A 12720-nucleotide genomic window follows, 5' to 3' on the forward strand; every position below is an offset into this window, starting at 1 on the left:
TGGGGAACAGACTATTTGACCAAAGTCTAAGACTTCACATTTTATTCATAAGTCTGTTCTGTCAGACGTATGCATGGAAACAAAAGGGTGACTCATGAGAACTGTAGGTTACTGATACCTTAGCAGATGTGCTCATTGTAGTAGAATTCCTGTCTTCAATTTTTATGAAACACGAAACAGCAGTTTGGATTTCTCTTTTGGTCAGTCCAAAGCTCCCATACTAGATCTGCTTTCTGAGTAGTTCCAGAAGAGCCAGTCACCCTTATGTTTCTAAAAACACTTGCTTTGTACCCTGGCTTTGTGCCTTCAGTTGTCATATTTGGGAACTGGATCAGTCAAAGTTATTATTTTGGATATTGATACTATAATAACATGGGAAGGCCTCCCCCCAAAGAGTCACTTTTCTCAGAAATAACTATAGCAAATGAATAAGGCATATCGATTTTTTAACTGAAAAATTTCTGAGGCCTTTTCCCCAACCCATTATACTTACTTATACAAAAGAGAAATACATTAGTAATAGACTCCTTGAATGACCAGATTGACATATAACTAAGTCTGTCCTAGAAATAATTTTTACTTCCTGTAACTAAAAGGTTGTTGAGGAAGGACAGGAAGTTTTCTCACTGGACCCTTAAGACAGAAAATGGTCCTTAATACATATGTGAGCACAAGTCTGGATTCACCTGTTACCCTTTCTGAAATGTTCAGTGATGGGCCTGTGGGGTGACTGGTGCCACCTGGTGGAAGATTCTAGTAAGACATGGGCAGACAACCTCCCTCACTTCTCATGAAATCTCAGAACTGGAAGGCACTGGGGCAGTTTATCCCCTCGCCTCTTGACTAGTCCTGAAATAGCCCAGTCATATGAGAAGCTCGGATGCTTTAAAAGATTTAAGAGAATAATATTTGCTAGCCATTAGCAGGAGTTCATGCCGAAGCTCAATAGAAATAATGATAATAACATAACTAGCCAAGCTTATTACATGCTTGCCCTGTTCCAGGCACCCTGCTAAGTGTGTTATGTCCATTAATTCCTTATGACTACTCTCTGCAGTAGGCACCTGCGTGATCTCTATTTTACCAACAAAGACGCTGAGACAGAGAAGTACAGAACTTGTTCAAGGTTACTCAGCTAGTCAAGTGTAAATCTTCCCAGCTTGTACACCTGTGAGGTAAGATTTAAACCAGGGCAGTCAGAAGCCAGGATTGTGCCCTTCAACTACCTCCTGCTTCATGAAACTCATCTCTTGTGGGTAAACACTTCTTTGGGGTTAAATGAAAATCTGCTTTCCAGATGCAGTCCCTAATGACTTGTACAGATTGGATAAACCCTCATGATCATTCTTTATCAATAACTGTTTTTCAAGAGAGTACAGAGTATTGGATAGACAGGATGTTTAATGCCTACAATGAATACGCCAATCTAAGAAAGTGATAAATATCTGAGAAATCCAATAAACATTATATAAGTTTGGTGGACTAAATAAAACCATGAGGCCAGAAAATAAAAGGGAAGGGGCAGTTAATATATTTGGACAGTAGTGTGGTGAAGTGTAAGTAGTTATGAATACTTGGAAATCAGATAGGTGTAATGAAAATATACAGGCATGAAATTATAAAAGGTATTCAAGCTATCTCAGGAAATTGGAGAAAAATCAGTGGAAAGTGAGTCTGAGAAAATGAAGAGTGAAAATTGTTTACGGTTGACTATTATGCATTAGTTGTTTTAAAATTTCTGAAGTCTGATATATAAAAATGAGCATAATTTAATTAAAAGAGAAAGGAATAGCATGTTAATGTAAAGAAGGACTATTACAAAAGTACAATTTAAATTATTTTTTAAGAACTTCTAGTACATTTTCTGGAAAAGTGAACTTTTTAGTGAACGAACTAACAGATACATAACTACTTTGAAAGTATGTTACTCTTGAGAAAATACAGAATTGGAAAATTTTCCTTTCCCCATCATGTAATGTTTAGAAAAATAAGTATGCATTTTAGATTCTGGAATGGATCTGTGAGAATAGCCTGCACTAATGGCCATGTTTACTCCTTGAGCCTGACACATAGGATTTCTAAAAAGTTGAGAAAGGTCTCAAACATTGCGATTTTTGAGATTCCTACTGTATTAAAAGTTAACACATGTTAAAAAGGTTTGAAAATACTGTGGCACTTAGTGTTTACATTTTAAAAGTTAATACTCTATGTTTTTAAAACACATACATAAATATAGTGACCCTAATATAAGGCCATTTGCAGACATTATCCAAAATCTTTTATGAATTTGGATCCCAAACACATATCACTTATGGACTCCAGTCTCGTCTGTATCATGAAGGAGCACTATTATTCCATCCCAAGAGGTTAAACCCTTGCCCATTCTCAGAAAGGGTCTAGCTCTTTCTCCTTGGTTGTGCTTCTGTATCCTCTAAATTAAAGGCTAGAGATGATCTCTACATACCTGAGGGGCAACTGTCTTTCCAAAGAAGTCCCAGAAAACAAAGATGTAGGGTAGCCTTCTGGTTCCTAATTTGGGGAACTGTTTGCAGGGGTTCATTTGATAATGAAACTTCATAACATTCATTTATATGTCATATTTTGTATATTTCAAAATATTACATTTTTATTGCATTATACATAAATGCACTAAAAAAAAAAGCAAAAACAAAAACAAAAAACTGTAACTTAAAAAGTCATCCCTGTGCTCCAAGCCCTTGGAGAGTTTAACTGCCCAGTGAGCACTATTGAACAGCTGTCAAATTTTTGTTGACAAAACTGATGCTTGAGGAAGAGAAGACTGTATTCTTAAGGGGTGTGGGGGAAAGTCAAAGCAGGTGCACTGCAGGTCACTGCCATAGCATCTGTAAGCCCAGCGTCATTGTATATGGCATAAGATCCTATTTCATAAACAGATACTGTTGCCCATTTCTTTTTTTAAAACCATTTGTCTAAGGAATTGTATATGTCATTTCAGGACTCTGTGTTTGAGTCATGGACCAAACATCATGGACCAAAATACTCATAGTGGCTTAATTTATTATAGTCCAAATCTAGAAAGAATCCAAATGATCATCAGGAGATAAATGGATAAACAAACCATGGTCTGTTCATACAATGGGAATAGTGCTCAGCTGTAAAAAGGAGGTAACTACTAAGACATGCACAGCCTGGGTGGATTCTCTGTCATCATGTTGAATATGAACAGCCGGAGACGAAAGACCGCACACTGTCATGATTTCATTTCTACAAGGTTCTAAGAGCAAAGCTCTGCTATAGTGGTAGGTGTTTTGGGGAACGGGGGTGAGGAGGCCTGAAGAACCTCCCTGGAGTGACAGTGATGGATGTGTTCTATTTTTTAATGGATTGTGGGTACACTGATGTTTCCATTTATCAAAATTCATCAAATCATACACTTAAAACTTGTACATTTTGCTCTATGTAAATTACACCTCAGTTTAAAAATAAATGAGAAAGAGAAACAATGAAACTGGGATGCTTTTTACCTGTTAGAACAACCTTCAATCTATAGGGGTTTAATATAATACCTTCAATGATTAGTATGGACCAATTTCAGAAATGTTGATAGGAAGACCATTTATGGATCTTCTGCAAAAGCCTCTTGTGGGGACATGGTCTTTTATGCTGCTTGGTGCTCCTCTGCAGATCTGAGAAGGCATTCATTATGTATTTCTTGATACATTGCTATGTTTCCTTTTGGAGAATGATAGTAAATACATAGCTTATCAAGTTTCCTTTTTGTTCTTTCTCCTGGGCATAGCAGACCCAGGTTCCCCATTCCATTAACACTACTGTCTTTTGTACGCTTACCCACACCCCAGATTTTTTCTTCTTTTCTGTAGTTAGCAGGAACCCACTCTGTACCTTCCCGGGAGCCCCACCTGGAAAAGTACCCTCATTGCCCACCACCTCCTTGGAAATTTCCCCCACTGTAGGGTGTCTGTGAGTGTCTTCATCCTACTGTATTATATCTGCTATTAGGGTGTCTGTTTGAGTTATGCCACAGGCTACTTTGACCTTGTGACTATAGGCCTCATTTCATCCTCTGAAAATAGACAAGGAGTGAGCCGATGCTGTCATCTCTAAAATTTTATGAAGCTGACTTTCTACTTATGTTTTTCTAGATGCTCTTGCTGAATACTGTCCTGTCTTTAAAGTACATTCAGCCCTCCTGTTAGAAAAAACGCACTATTTTTCTGATTCTAATTTACTGTTCACTTTAATTTTCTTCATAATGCAATTTTTTTGACTGTGGAATTCTTTGGCCTTTCCTGTGCCCATAGAAAGCTGAAATGAGTTGCCACTGAATTTATGTGCAAGCGTGACTAAAAGAGGCCAGTGGAATCATCTTGAATTCATGATTCTTTCCCAAGTACCCAATAGCAGCTCGTGACTGAAGTTACTAAGACATATTTCAAAGGCTCTTATATCTAAGCAGTTAAAGATCAAGTTTATTGTTTTTTTTCAGCAACTCCAAAAGGCTTTTGTTTTTTAATACAGGTATATGTATTTCTAGGCAAGAATATAGGGGTTTGACATTTGCCTGTCTTTTTGAAGAGTTTCCATTTCTGTGGCTAAATTTTAAATCTGGTTTTTATAATGTTGTATACAAAATCTTTATTTTTCCATCCTTGTTTCCATGAAATATTGAGGACGTGCAGTTTTATTTTCAGTCTGTGACTTGGTGTTGGTGAAATTCTTTTGTATTTTTTCCTACATTGTGAACATTTCCATATTGTTTGTCATCAACAATTGTATTCCTAATGGCCCATTGTGACTTTGTGACCTTTGTTTCAGAGAAAATGCTTTCCAGATTGAATTCATGATATTTTGAGGGAAAAATTTTCAACTTTGTGAGAGTTGTAAAACCCTGAGTGGCTCTTCCCCACACTGCATGTTAGTAAGAGAACCAACACATTCTTCTTGTAACTTAAGTATTTGTCCATGTTTTTTTTTTTTTTTTTTATCACAAATCTTCTTGGGATTTGGGACCTTACTTTTATTATGCTCCAGTGAGCTGTTTAATGCATTTTTTTGGTCTTCAAACAATTAGGTATTTTTAAATTTAATTGGAAATAAGCTATGCTTTCAAAATATAACCAGATATAAATATAACAAATTAAAAACAAATTATTGGGGCACCTGGGTGGCTCAGTGAGTTAAAGCTTCTGCCTTCAGCTCAGGTCATGATCCCAGGGTCCTGGGATCGAGCCCCGCATCAGGTTCTCTGCTCAGCAGGGAGCCTGCTTCCCTTCCTCTCTCTCTGTCTCTGCCTGCCTCTCTGCCGACTTGTGAACTCTGTCTGTCAAAAAAAAAAAAAAAAAACAAAAAGCAAAAACCCAAAAAACCAAACCAAAACAAAAAAAAAACAACTTCTAAAAATAAATAAATAAATTATTACTTAAATATTAGCAATATTTCTATTCCTGCTAAAATCACAGAATCAAGTGGGTTTGACATGTAACCCACTTGTTACTCAAGGACAATTATTACTTGTGTTCTCATGAAGGAGAGTCCTTTAAGATATCAAAGGATAATAAATAAGATTTTAACATAGTATTTTTCGATTAGTGTTGCCCCAGATAAGACTCTCCACTTGGTAGGTGAACCACATCAGCAGCAATGTTCATTAATCATCACAATAGCCCACCAAAAGAAGATGTGTCTTTCTGGGTGTACAAACACATGTACTCTCTCCCATTCCCGCCATCATATGCCCTTTCTAACACACAACCACAGGTTCCCACCATGCTTTTTTTTTTTTTAATTCATTCATTTTGTCTTTTGTTTTGAAATATTTTCAGATTTACATAGGAGTTGAAAATCCCTTCACCCAGAGACTCCATTGATGTTTCACTCTCAATGTGTTTTATAGCAAAAGCCTCCAGTCCTGGATCGTGCTTTGCATTTAGCAGTCATGTCATCTCCATCAGACCAGAATAAGTCCTACTTAGACCTTCATGACCTTGACTCTACAAGAGTACAGGCCCATGATTTTCTAGAATGTTCCTGAATTGGTGTGTCTGATGTTTCCTTCTGATTGGATTTAGGCTTTCCATTTTTGGCTGTATCGTAGCAGTGATGCTATTTTATTCTCATTGTATCTTACAAGGTGGTTAGTGACATCAATATGCCATGCCACTGGTGATGTTCACGCTGATCATTTGAGTAAGGTGATATTTGCCAGGTTTCTTCAGCATGAAATTACTGTTTTCCTCTTTATAATTGATAAGTATTTTGTAGGAAGTGACTTTGAGCCTCTGTAAATATTTATTTCTCATCTAAATTTCATTTTACTAGTTTTAGCATCCTTTTTTGCTTCTTGCCTGCCTTATTACTTAAATGATTGTCAAATGGTGATTTCTAATTGAGCTATTCCTTCTACATTTATAAGTTAGCATTCTCTGAGGAAAAGCTTTCCCTTCTCCCTATCTAATGTATTCATTCATGTATTTCTATCACTGTGGGCTCATGGATTTCTCTTTTATTCAGTGAGGTATCATGTGCCATTATCATTATTGGTTGGATAGTCTGATTGCCTCAGAACTGGCCGGGGGAGCCTCTAAAGCTAGCTTTAGAGCTAGCTTTAGCTTTTCTCCCACCATTCCGAGACCACATCTGACATTCTAGACTTATCTTGTACTTTCTGTCCAACCTGGATTCACCTATTTCTTTGAGATGCCTGGTTCCTGATATTTAGAAGCCAAGATCTAGACCCTTGGTGTGCTCCATGCTACAGGGTGTTATGGTAGTCAGATCCTCCGAGGACATAGAGCCAGGAAATATATGTAGGTGTATACACATGGATGTATCTTAACACACACATACTTTTACTTCTATATCTGTTTATCTATCTGTCTAGAACCATAAATTCACCTTGATACATTTAATTCTAAACAACATCATAGACTTTATTCTAGCTTTCCCCCTTTTCAAATTTGTAACTCTTTTTGCAGGCAGTGAAGAAGAACATGATTCCAATCAACCTCAATATATTTATTGGTTTCATCAGTCTACCCCTATGTAATAGTCTCCTGACTCTTCTGTTGGCCGGATGCATTGCATAAACCCCTCATCATAAATTCTTGCTACCGTGTCAGCTAAATAAACCATTGGCTTTGGTGTAAATACTTTCCATTATCTGTTAGTCCATTCACTTTTTGTTTGTCCCTCTGCATTTGAGTGTGCACATGCACACATACACACCGGTAATTTAATAGGGAAACACTGGCAATTTAATAGGCATAAAACACTGACAATTTAATAGGTAGGGAAACACTCTTTTACCCCATGGGAAGATGTAATTATAAATGGATATAATATGAATTAAATGACAGTATCTTCAATTAGTGAACAAGTTAAAGATTGTAGTGATAGAAACACCTATTTTCATTGATTTCAGGATGTAAATGCTCTTCAAATAACATCAATTTTAAAATGTAAGTTAAGGGGCACCTGGGTGGCTCAGTGGGTAAAAGCCTCTGCTTTCTGCTCAGGTCATGATCCCGGGGTCCTGGGATCGAGCCCTGCATTGGGCTCTCTGCTCAATGGGGAGCCTGCTTCCTCCTCTCTCTCTCTCTCTGCCTGCTTCTCTGCCTACTTGTGATCTCTGTCTGTCAAATAAATAAATAAAATCTTTAAAAAAATAAAAAAAAATGTAAGTTAATTCTTCTTTATTAAGAATCATCTACATGGTTACTTGGAATACATTTTTTTTTTTAAATACTCTAATCTCAGTAAGGGGTTTTGCAACTTTTGGAAGAAAATATGCATAAGGCTACTGGTTCTTCACAAAGGCAATTTTCTGTTTTTGTAAAACTATCTGAAAGCACAGGAGACTCACATGATGCGAGAGAGTTAAGAAACATATCAACAAATAATAACAAAGGTTTGCAGTCTGTTTGCATAAGGCAAATAGTATGCAAATAACTAAGCCAAACCTTTACATTAGGGGAGAGTAGTGTCTATATATTTGCAGAAAAATGTATTGGGATGCACAGAGTTGCTCGACAACACATGGCCTTGCCATATTGTTGTCAGCATCTGAGGTACGGCTTTGCAGGGAGTTTGCTCGCCGGCTATGACTTTACTATTTCTCTCTGACATAGCTGTTGTTCAGTGGCTAAATTGCACTCTTCTGTGCTCCAGTATTTGCATTTACATTACAGACCACAGTGTGAAGGATGTTTCTTATTAGCAAAGCATCTATGTTGATTCCCCATTGCTCTGTGGTTTGTATCCCGATTACGAGAAAGTTTAAGACTCACCTTGGCATGTTTATGAGCCCTTCTTCTTTTGTGTGTACTTCTCAGGATTCTTTACACAATGGATGGCCCGAGAGAGAGAGGACATCCTAAATACTGGAGGATCACAATTAACCGGAGAAGGCTGATTAATAGCTAGGCTCTTAAAAGCTACTCTGTCCTGCCAATATGCCTTCATCTCTGCTCCCAGTCATAGGGTTATGTTTACCTTTCAGACTGACTCGCAATTAGAATATGGAGATTTTATGACTGATGGTTTTGTTCATTAATTCAAAGACTATAATAGGTCCTTGACTTATTTAGATTGAACTTTCGGACAGCTAGCAAATGACCTCAAGTATATTTTGCTCAGCAACAAATTTGAATCCCTCAGGCTGCGTGGTTTGTGTGTGGGACCTGTCACTCACTCACCAGTGCATCAGCTGAGCCCACTGTCCTGGGTTTGCAGCTCAGACAGTGGTACTCCTCCCTTCTGTTATTTCAGGGACAGCCATGTGGAAAAGTGTATGCTTTGCAGTATTCTCAAATGTTAGCATTCGTGAAGCTCTTCTGTCATCTTTTTTTTTTAAATAAAGATTTTTATTTATTTATTTGACAGACAGAGATCACAAGTAGGCAGAGAGGCAGGCAGAGAGAGAGGAAGGGAAGCAGGCTCCCTGGCCGGGCTCGATCCCAGGACCCTGAGATCATGACCTGAGCTGAAGGCAGAGACTTTAACCCACTGAGCCACCCAGGCGCCCCAACACAAATGTCATCTTGCTCCCTCCCTGAATGCCTCCCTTCTTCTTCCGTTCCTTTCTCTTGCCTAATAAGGCTCTTGCTCTTAAACCTATGGTTTTACATTCCGCAGAATTCTTTCATTAATTTTTTTCCCTCACTCCTTCCAGGCAATGTTGCCTTTATGCTATACAGTCTTCAGCATCTATATTTCAATTAAAAAGAATCACATCTATTCTTTTATAGGAGTTCAGTGCTCTCATCTCTGTTCTTGTCTGATACTTACTTTGGCTTCTGTTTTCATTGACACAATTACCTGCAGCCCTAGTTAGCTATGGTATAATCATATAATCATATAATAAAGACCTGAGCTGAAAATCAGCTCTGAAAACTACTAGTTGTGTTGGCACATACTTAAAACCGAGGGTCAATAGTACCTATTTTATCAACTCATTGTACATCTCAAAATAAATAATGTATTACAGTGCTCACCCCAAATCAGACATATAGTATAAAGGGAAATGTTAGGAGAAATTCCACTAGGCAGGATCTTTGACTCTTATGGTCATAAGCACCTAAAACAGTGCCTGGCATACAGTAAGTACTTAATAAATGCATGTCAGCTGTTGCTGTTTTACTTATATAGTCATAACTCTCATCTTAATGCTTTGAAAATTAAAGATAGCAGGGTGCATATAAAACACATACTAAAGGATATGGTACAAAGTAGGTGATTTGGCTAGAATGGTATTTTTAGAGACATATCATCAGATGGTTGGTTAGCGTTCTTGGGAAAACATCTTCAGAAAGACTAAAGGTCTTTTGTTTTGTCCTTCTCAGGCATCCTGTTTTCCCTGGTGGTGATGCTGTATGTCATCTGGATCCAGGCAGTGGCTGACATGGAAGACTACAAAAACATGAAAATGAGAGACTGCTTGGAGTTTGTCCCTTCTGTTGTCTATGGCTGGTCATTTTTCCTGGCCCCGGCAGGGATATTTTTTTCTTTGCTAGCTGGATTACTGTTTCTAGTTATTGGGCGGCATATACAGATACATCACTAATCAAATCGTTGCCACCAGCCTTTTCTTGAGAGATTTTAAAACAGAGAATTTCTTTTTCATTTCGTTTTGGTGACCCCAGCATAGAATTAGACTAGTTGAGCTGGTATTTGAATTTTGCTTTTACATTTTGCTTGTGATTTCCTCTAATAGGAAGGTCCTAGAATATTTCTGGACATCCACATGTTTCTATCCTCTGTAGGTGCTATCAAGAACCTAGTTCTCTTAGGAGCAGGTAAGATGGGCCTCCCTCTCACTGCACCTGTTAGAGCTCATGCAGGTTACAAAGGCCTGATAATAGCATAATATCACCCCCTGGGCCAGTGAAGCTTTGACTTAAAACTTCCTTCTTGACACTCACTTCTGCTGATAAAAACAAAAACAAAAACAAAAACAAAACAAAACAAACAAACAAACAAAGTAGGAGAATAATTAAAATGGAAAACAAGTGTTGTCAGAGAACTTCCTCCATTTCCTCTCCAAACACATGCATCTCCACATATGCATTACTGAGTCCTGTAAACCAATTATTTCTAACTTAAAAATAGATAGCAGTGTGCTTGTGGCAAGAACCAGGCAGACCCATCGGTTCAAGTGGGCCACAACCAGACTGAGGACGCGTACTTATTCCACTCTCCAGCCAACAGGACTTTGGTCACCTAATCGTACTCCCTTAATTGTGCGTCCTTATATAAACCTTAAACTGTGTTTAAAAGTGACTCATCTGTACACCAAACTACATTTAATGTAGAATGGATTGTTAGGAGCTCAGTGGATTAATTGAAAATACGTAAAAATAAGGCACCTTAGCTTAGTACTTCATTCTGTTTCATATTTTAAAATCCCCCCTTAAAATTATATGCTAATATGTTCAGCATGTGAAAATTTATTGATGAAATGTGCTTTTAATATGCACTAGCTATAAACTTTCAAAATATTTCCATATGAAATGATAATAGCCTTGCTTTATTAAAGACTATGAAATATTAACTTTTCCCAAGATTTTATGGTAGTTCTTCTGATAATTTGATTCCCTTTATTATTGTCTCTCAGTTTCTTCATCTTTACAACAGGTATTTTAACATTTACAGATACACTAGTTTCTTCCTTTAATCTCTTGGAAGAAAACTTGGTGCTGGTTGGTGGATAATTCTTTCTTATTTGCTAGTGTAGACATGCAGACATTTTGCATATCAAAGTTGTTTGTTTGGCACTAATTTTGATTGAAATCAAATCCATCTGAGAAGCCCACACTGCATTTGCATTTTGGAAACCTCCCCGGAGGAGCAGTTTGGTGTTGATGAGGGAACAGAGAACCTGCATGGTATGCGAGCTTTGTTCTGGGCACAGCATTTTACTTTGCAGCTGTCATGAATACCTAAGGCAGGACTCAGAGGAAAATTAACAGTGACCACCTAGAAGATGCTAGGGGAAAGAGGGGCTATTGCTTTCCTTTCAGCCGTTCCCCTGATGGAGAGATTGCCTGTCTTCTGGACACATCTGTACCTTCCATTAACCTGTTTCCGCGGGAGGGATTTCGAATAGCCACGCTCTGAGCTATCTGCAGAATCTTGAGGGCATTTTAGTGTTTAGGGACAGAGAGGATGAGCATGTGATAAAAACAAAACACAAAAATATAAGACAAAAAAACAAAAGCTTCAGGGGTTTAACTGGTTTCTCAAGCCATCTGAGTTTGTGGTACTCGCCTTTGTCTTTTTCTGTTTTCATTTTTATATTGCTCCACTTACTTCTTTGCTTTTGGCTTGATTATTAGAAAAATAATTATGGGTTCTGTTATGCATATTTACTGTGATATTAAGTTATGGCATGCCATTGAGTTTTCCAGACGATGCTAGATGTATTTGATTAGTTCATGTCATCTGTAAATACAATTCCTTTTTGTAGAACTTTGGAATGGAGCCTTTTTTCTGGTGTATTATATGTCATTTAAATTTCACATACAAGCTGCTTTCAGTAAAGGTTTGAATATTTATAAATTTCAGATGGTTATCCTCATTTTCTAATACACTTATGCGGCTACCATATATTTACCATAAGGCAATTGGCTGACAATCTCATGTGTGTGACACTTTTACACAGATACATACTTTGGAAGTATTTCATAGTTGTAATGCATCAGTCACCTTAATTCAGATGCATTTCCTGATCCACTTACCAGCAATCCGTGGAAGGAGGGAAGGTGAGTTGTGCGTGCTGTGTCAATAAGTAAATATACTTGAAAATAGCAGAAATATGCAGTAGATTCTTGTAACAGCCTTATGTCTGATGTAGGATAGTATGTGTGTCTGTCTCTGTTTGGTGTATTGACTAATTCTCAGAAGCTTCCAAATACTGTGTTAAAACCTTTTTTAAGAGAGTTGATTTTGCATCATGAAATTTCAGTGTAACAAATAAGATTATCTTTCTGGTGACATTCTGGAAAGAATGAAGTAAGAGGGCAGTGAGTTATGCCCTTGCATTTTGGGGAAAGCTGTGATCTTCCCATATTGTATTTGTTAGGGTTGAGCCTATGCACTGGGACTAGCTGGAAAAACCATAGAGAGAAGCTAAATGATGATGTTCAATATAGGGGCTGCGGGTAGGACTTAAAAAAAAATACCACTAGTATGCTATTCCTGGCCAGTCACTTTTATGACTAA

At 37.6% G+C, this 12720-nt stretch overlaps 1 protein-coding gene across 2 annotated transcripts in view; it reads left to right on the forward strand.

Annotated features, from left to right (window-relative positions):
- The window catches only part of TMEM182 (transmembrane protein 182), an 80359-nt gene extending 68297 nt beyond the window's left edge, over nt 1–12062 (forward strand). For both annotated transcript variants that reach the window (XM_082747169.1, XM_082747168.1), the window contains exon 5: nt 9843–12062. In XM_082747169.1, the coding sequence (XP_082603295.1) occupies nt 9843–10063 (221 nt within the window). In that variant the 3' untranslated portion in view covers nt 10064–12062. The remainder of the gene's footprint in view (nt 1–9842) is intronic.
- Nucleotides 12063–12720: the final 658 nt, after the last annotated feature.

This window comes from Mustela nivalis, assembly GCF_964662115.1.
Source record: "Mustela nivalis genome assembly, chromosome: 8".
Taxonomy (NCBI): Eukaryota; Metazoa; Chordata; class Mammalia; order Carnivora; family Mustelidae; genus Mustela; species Mustela nivalis.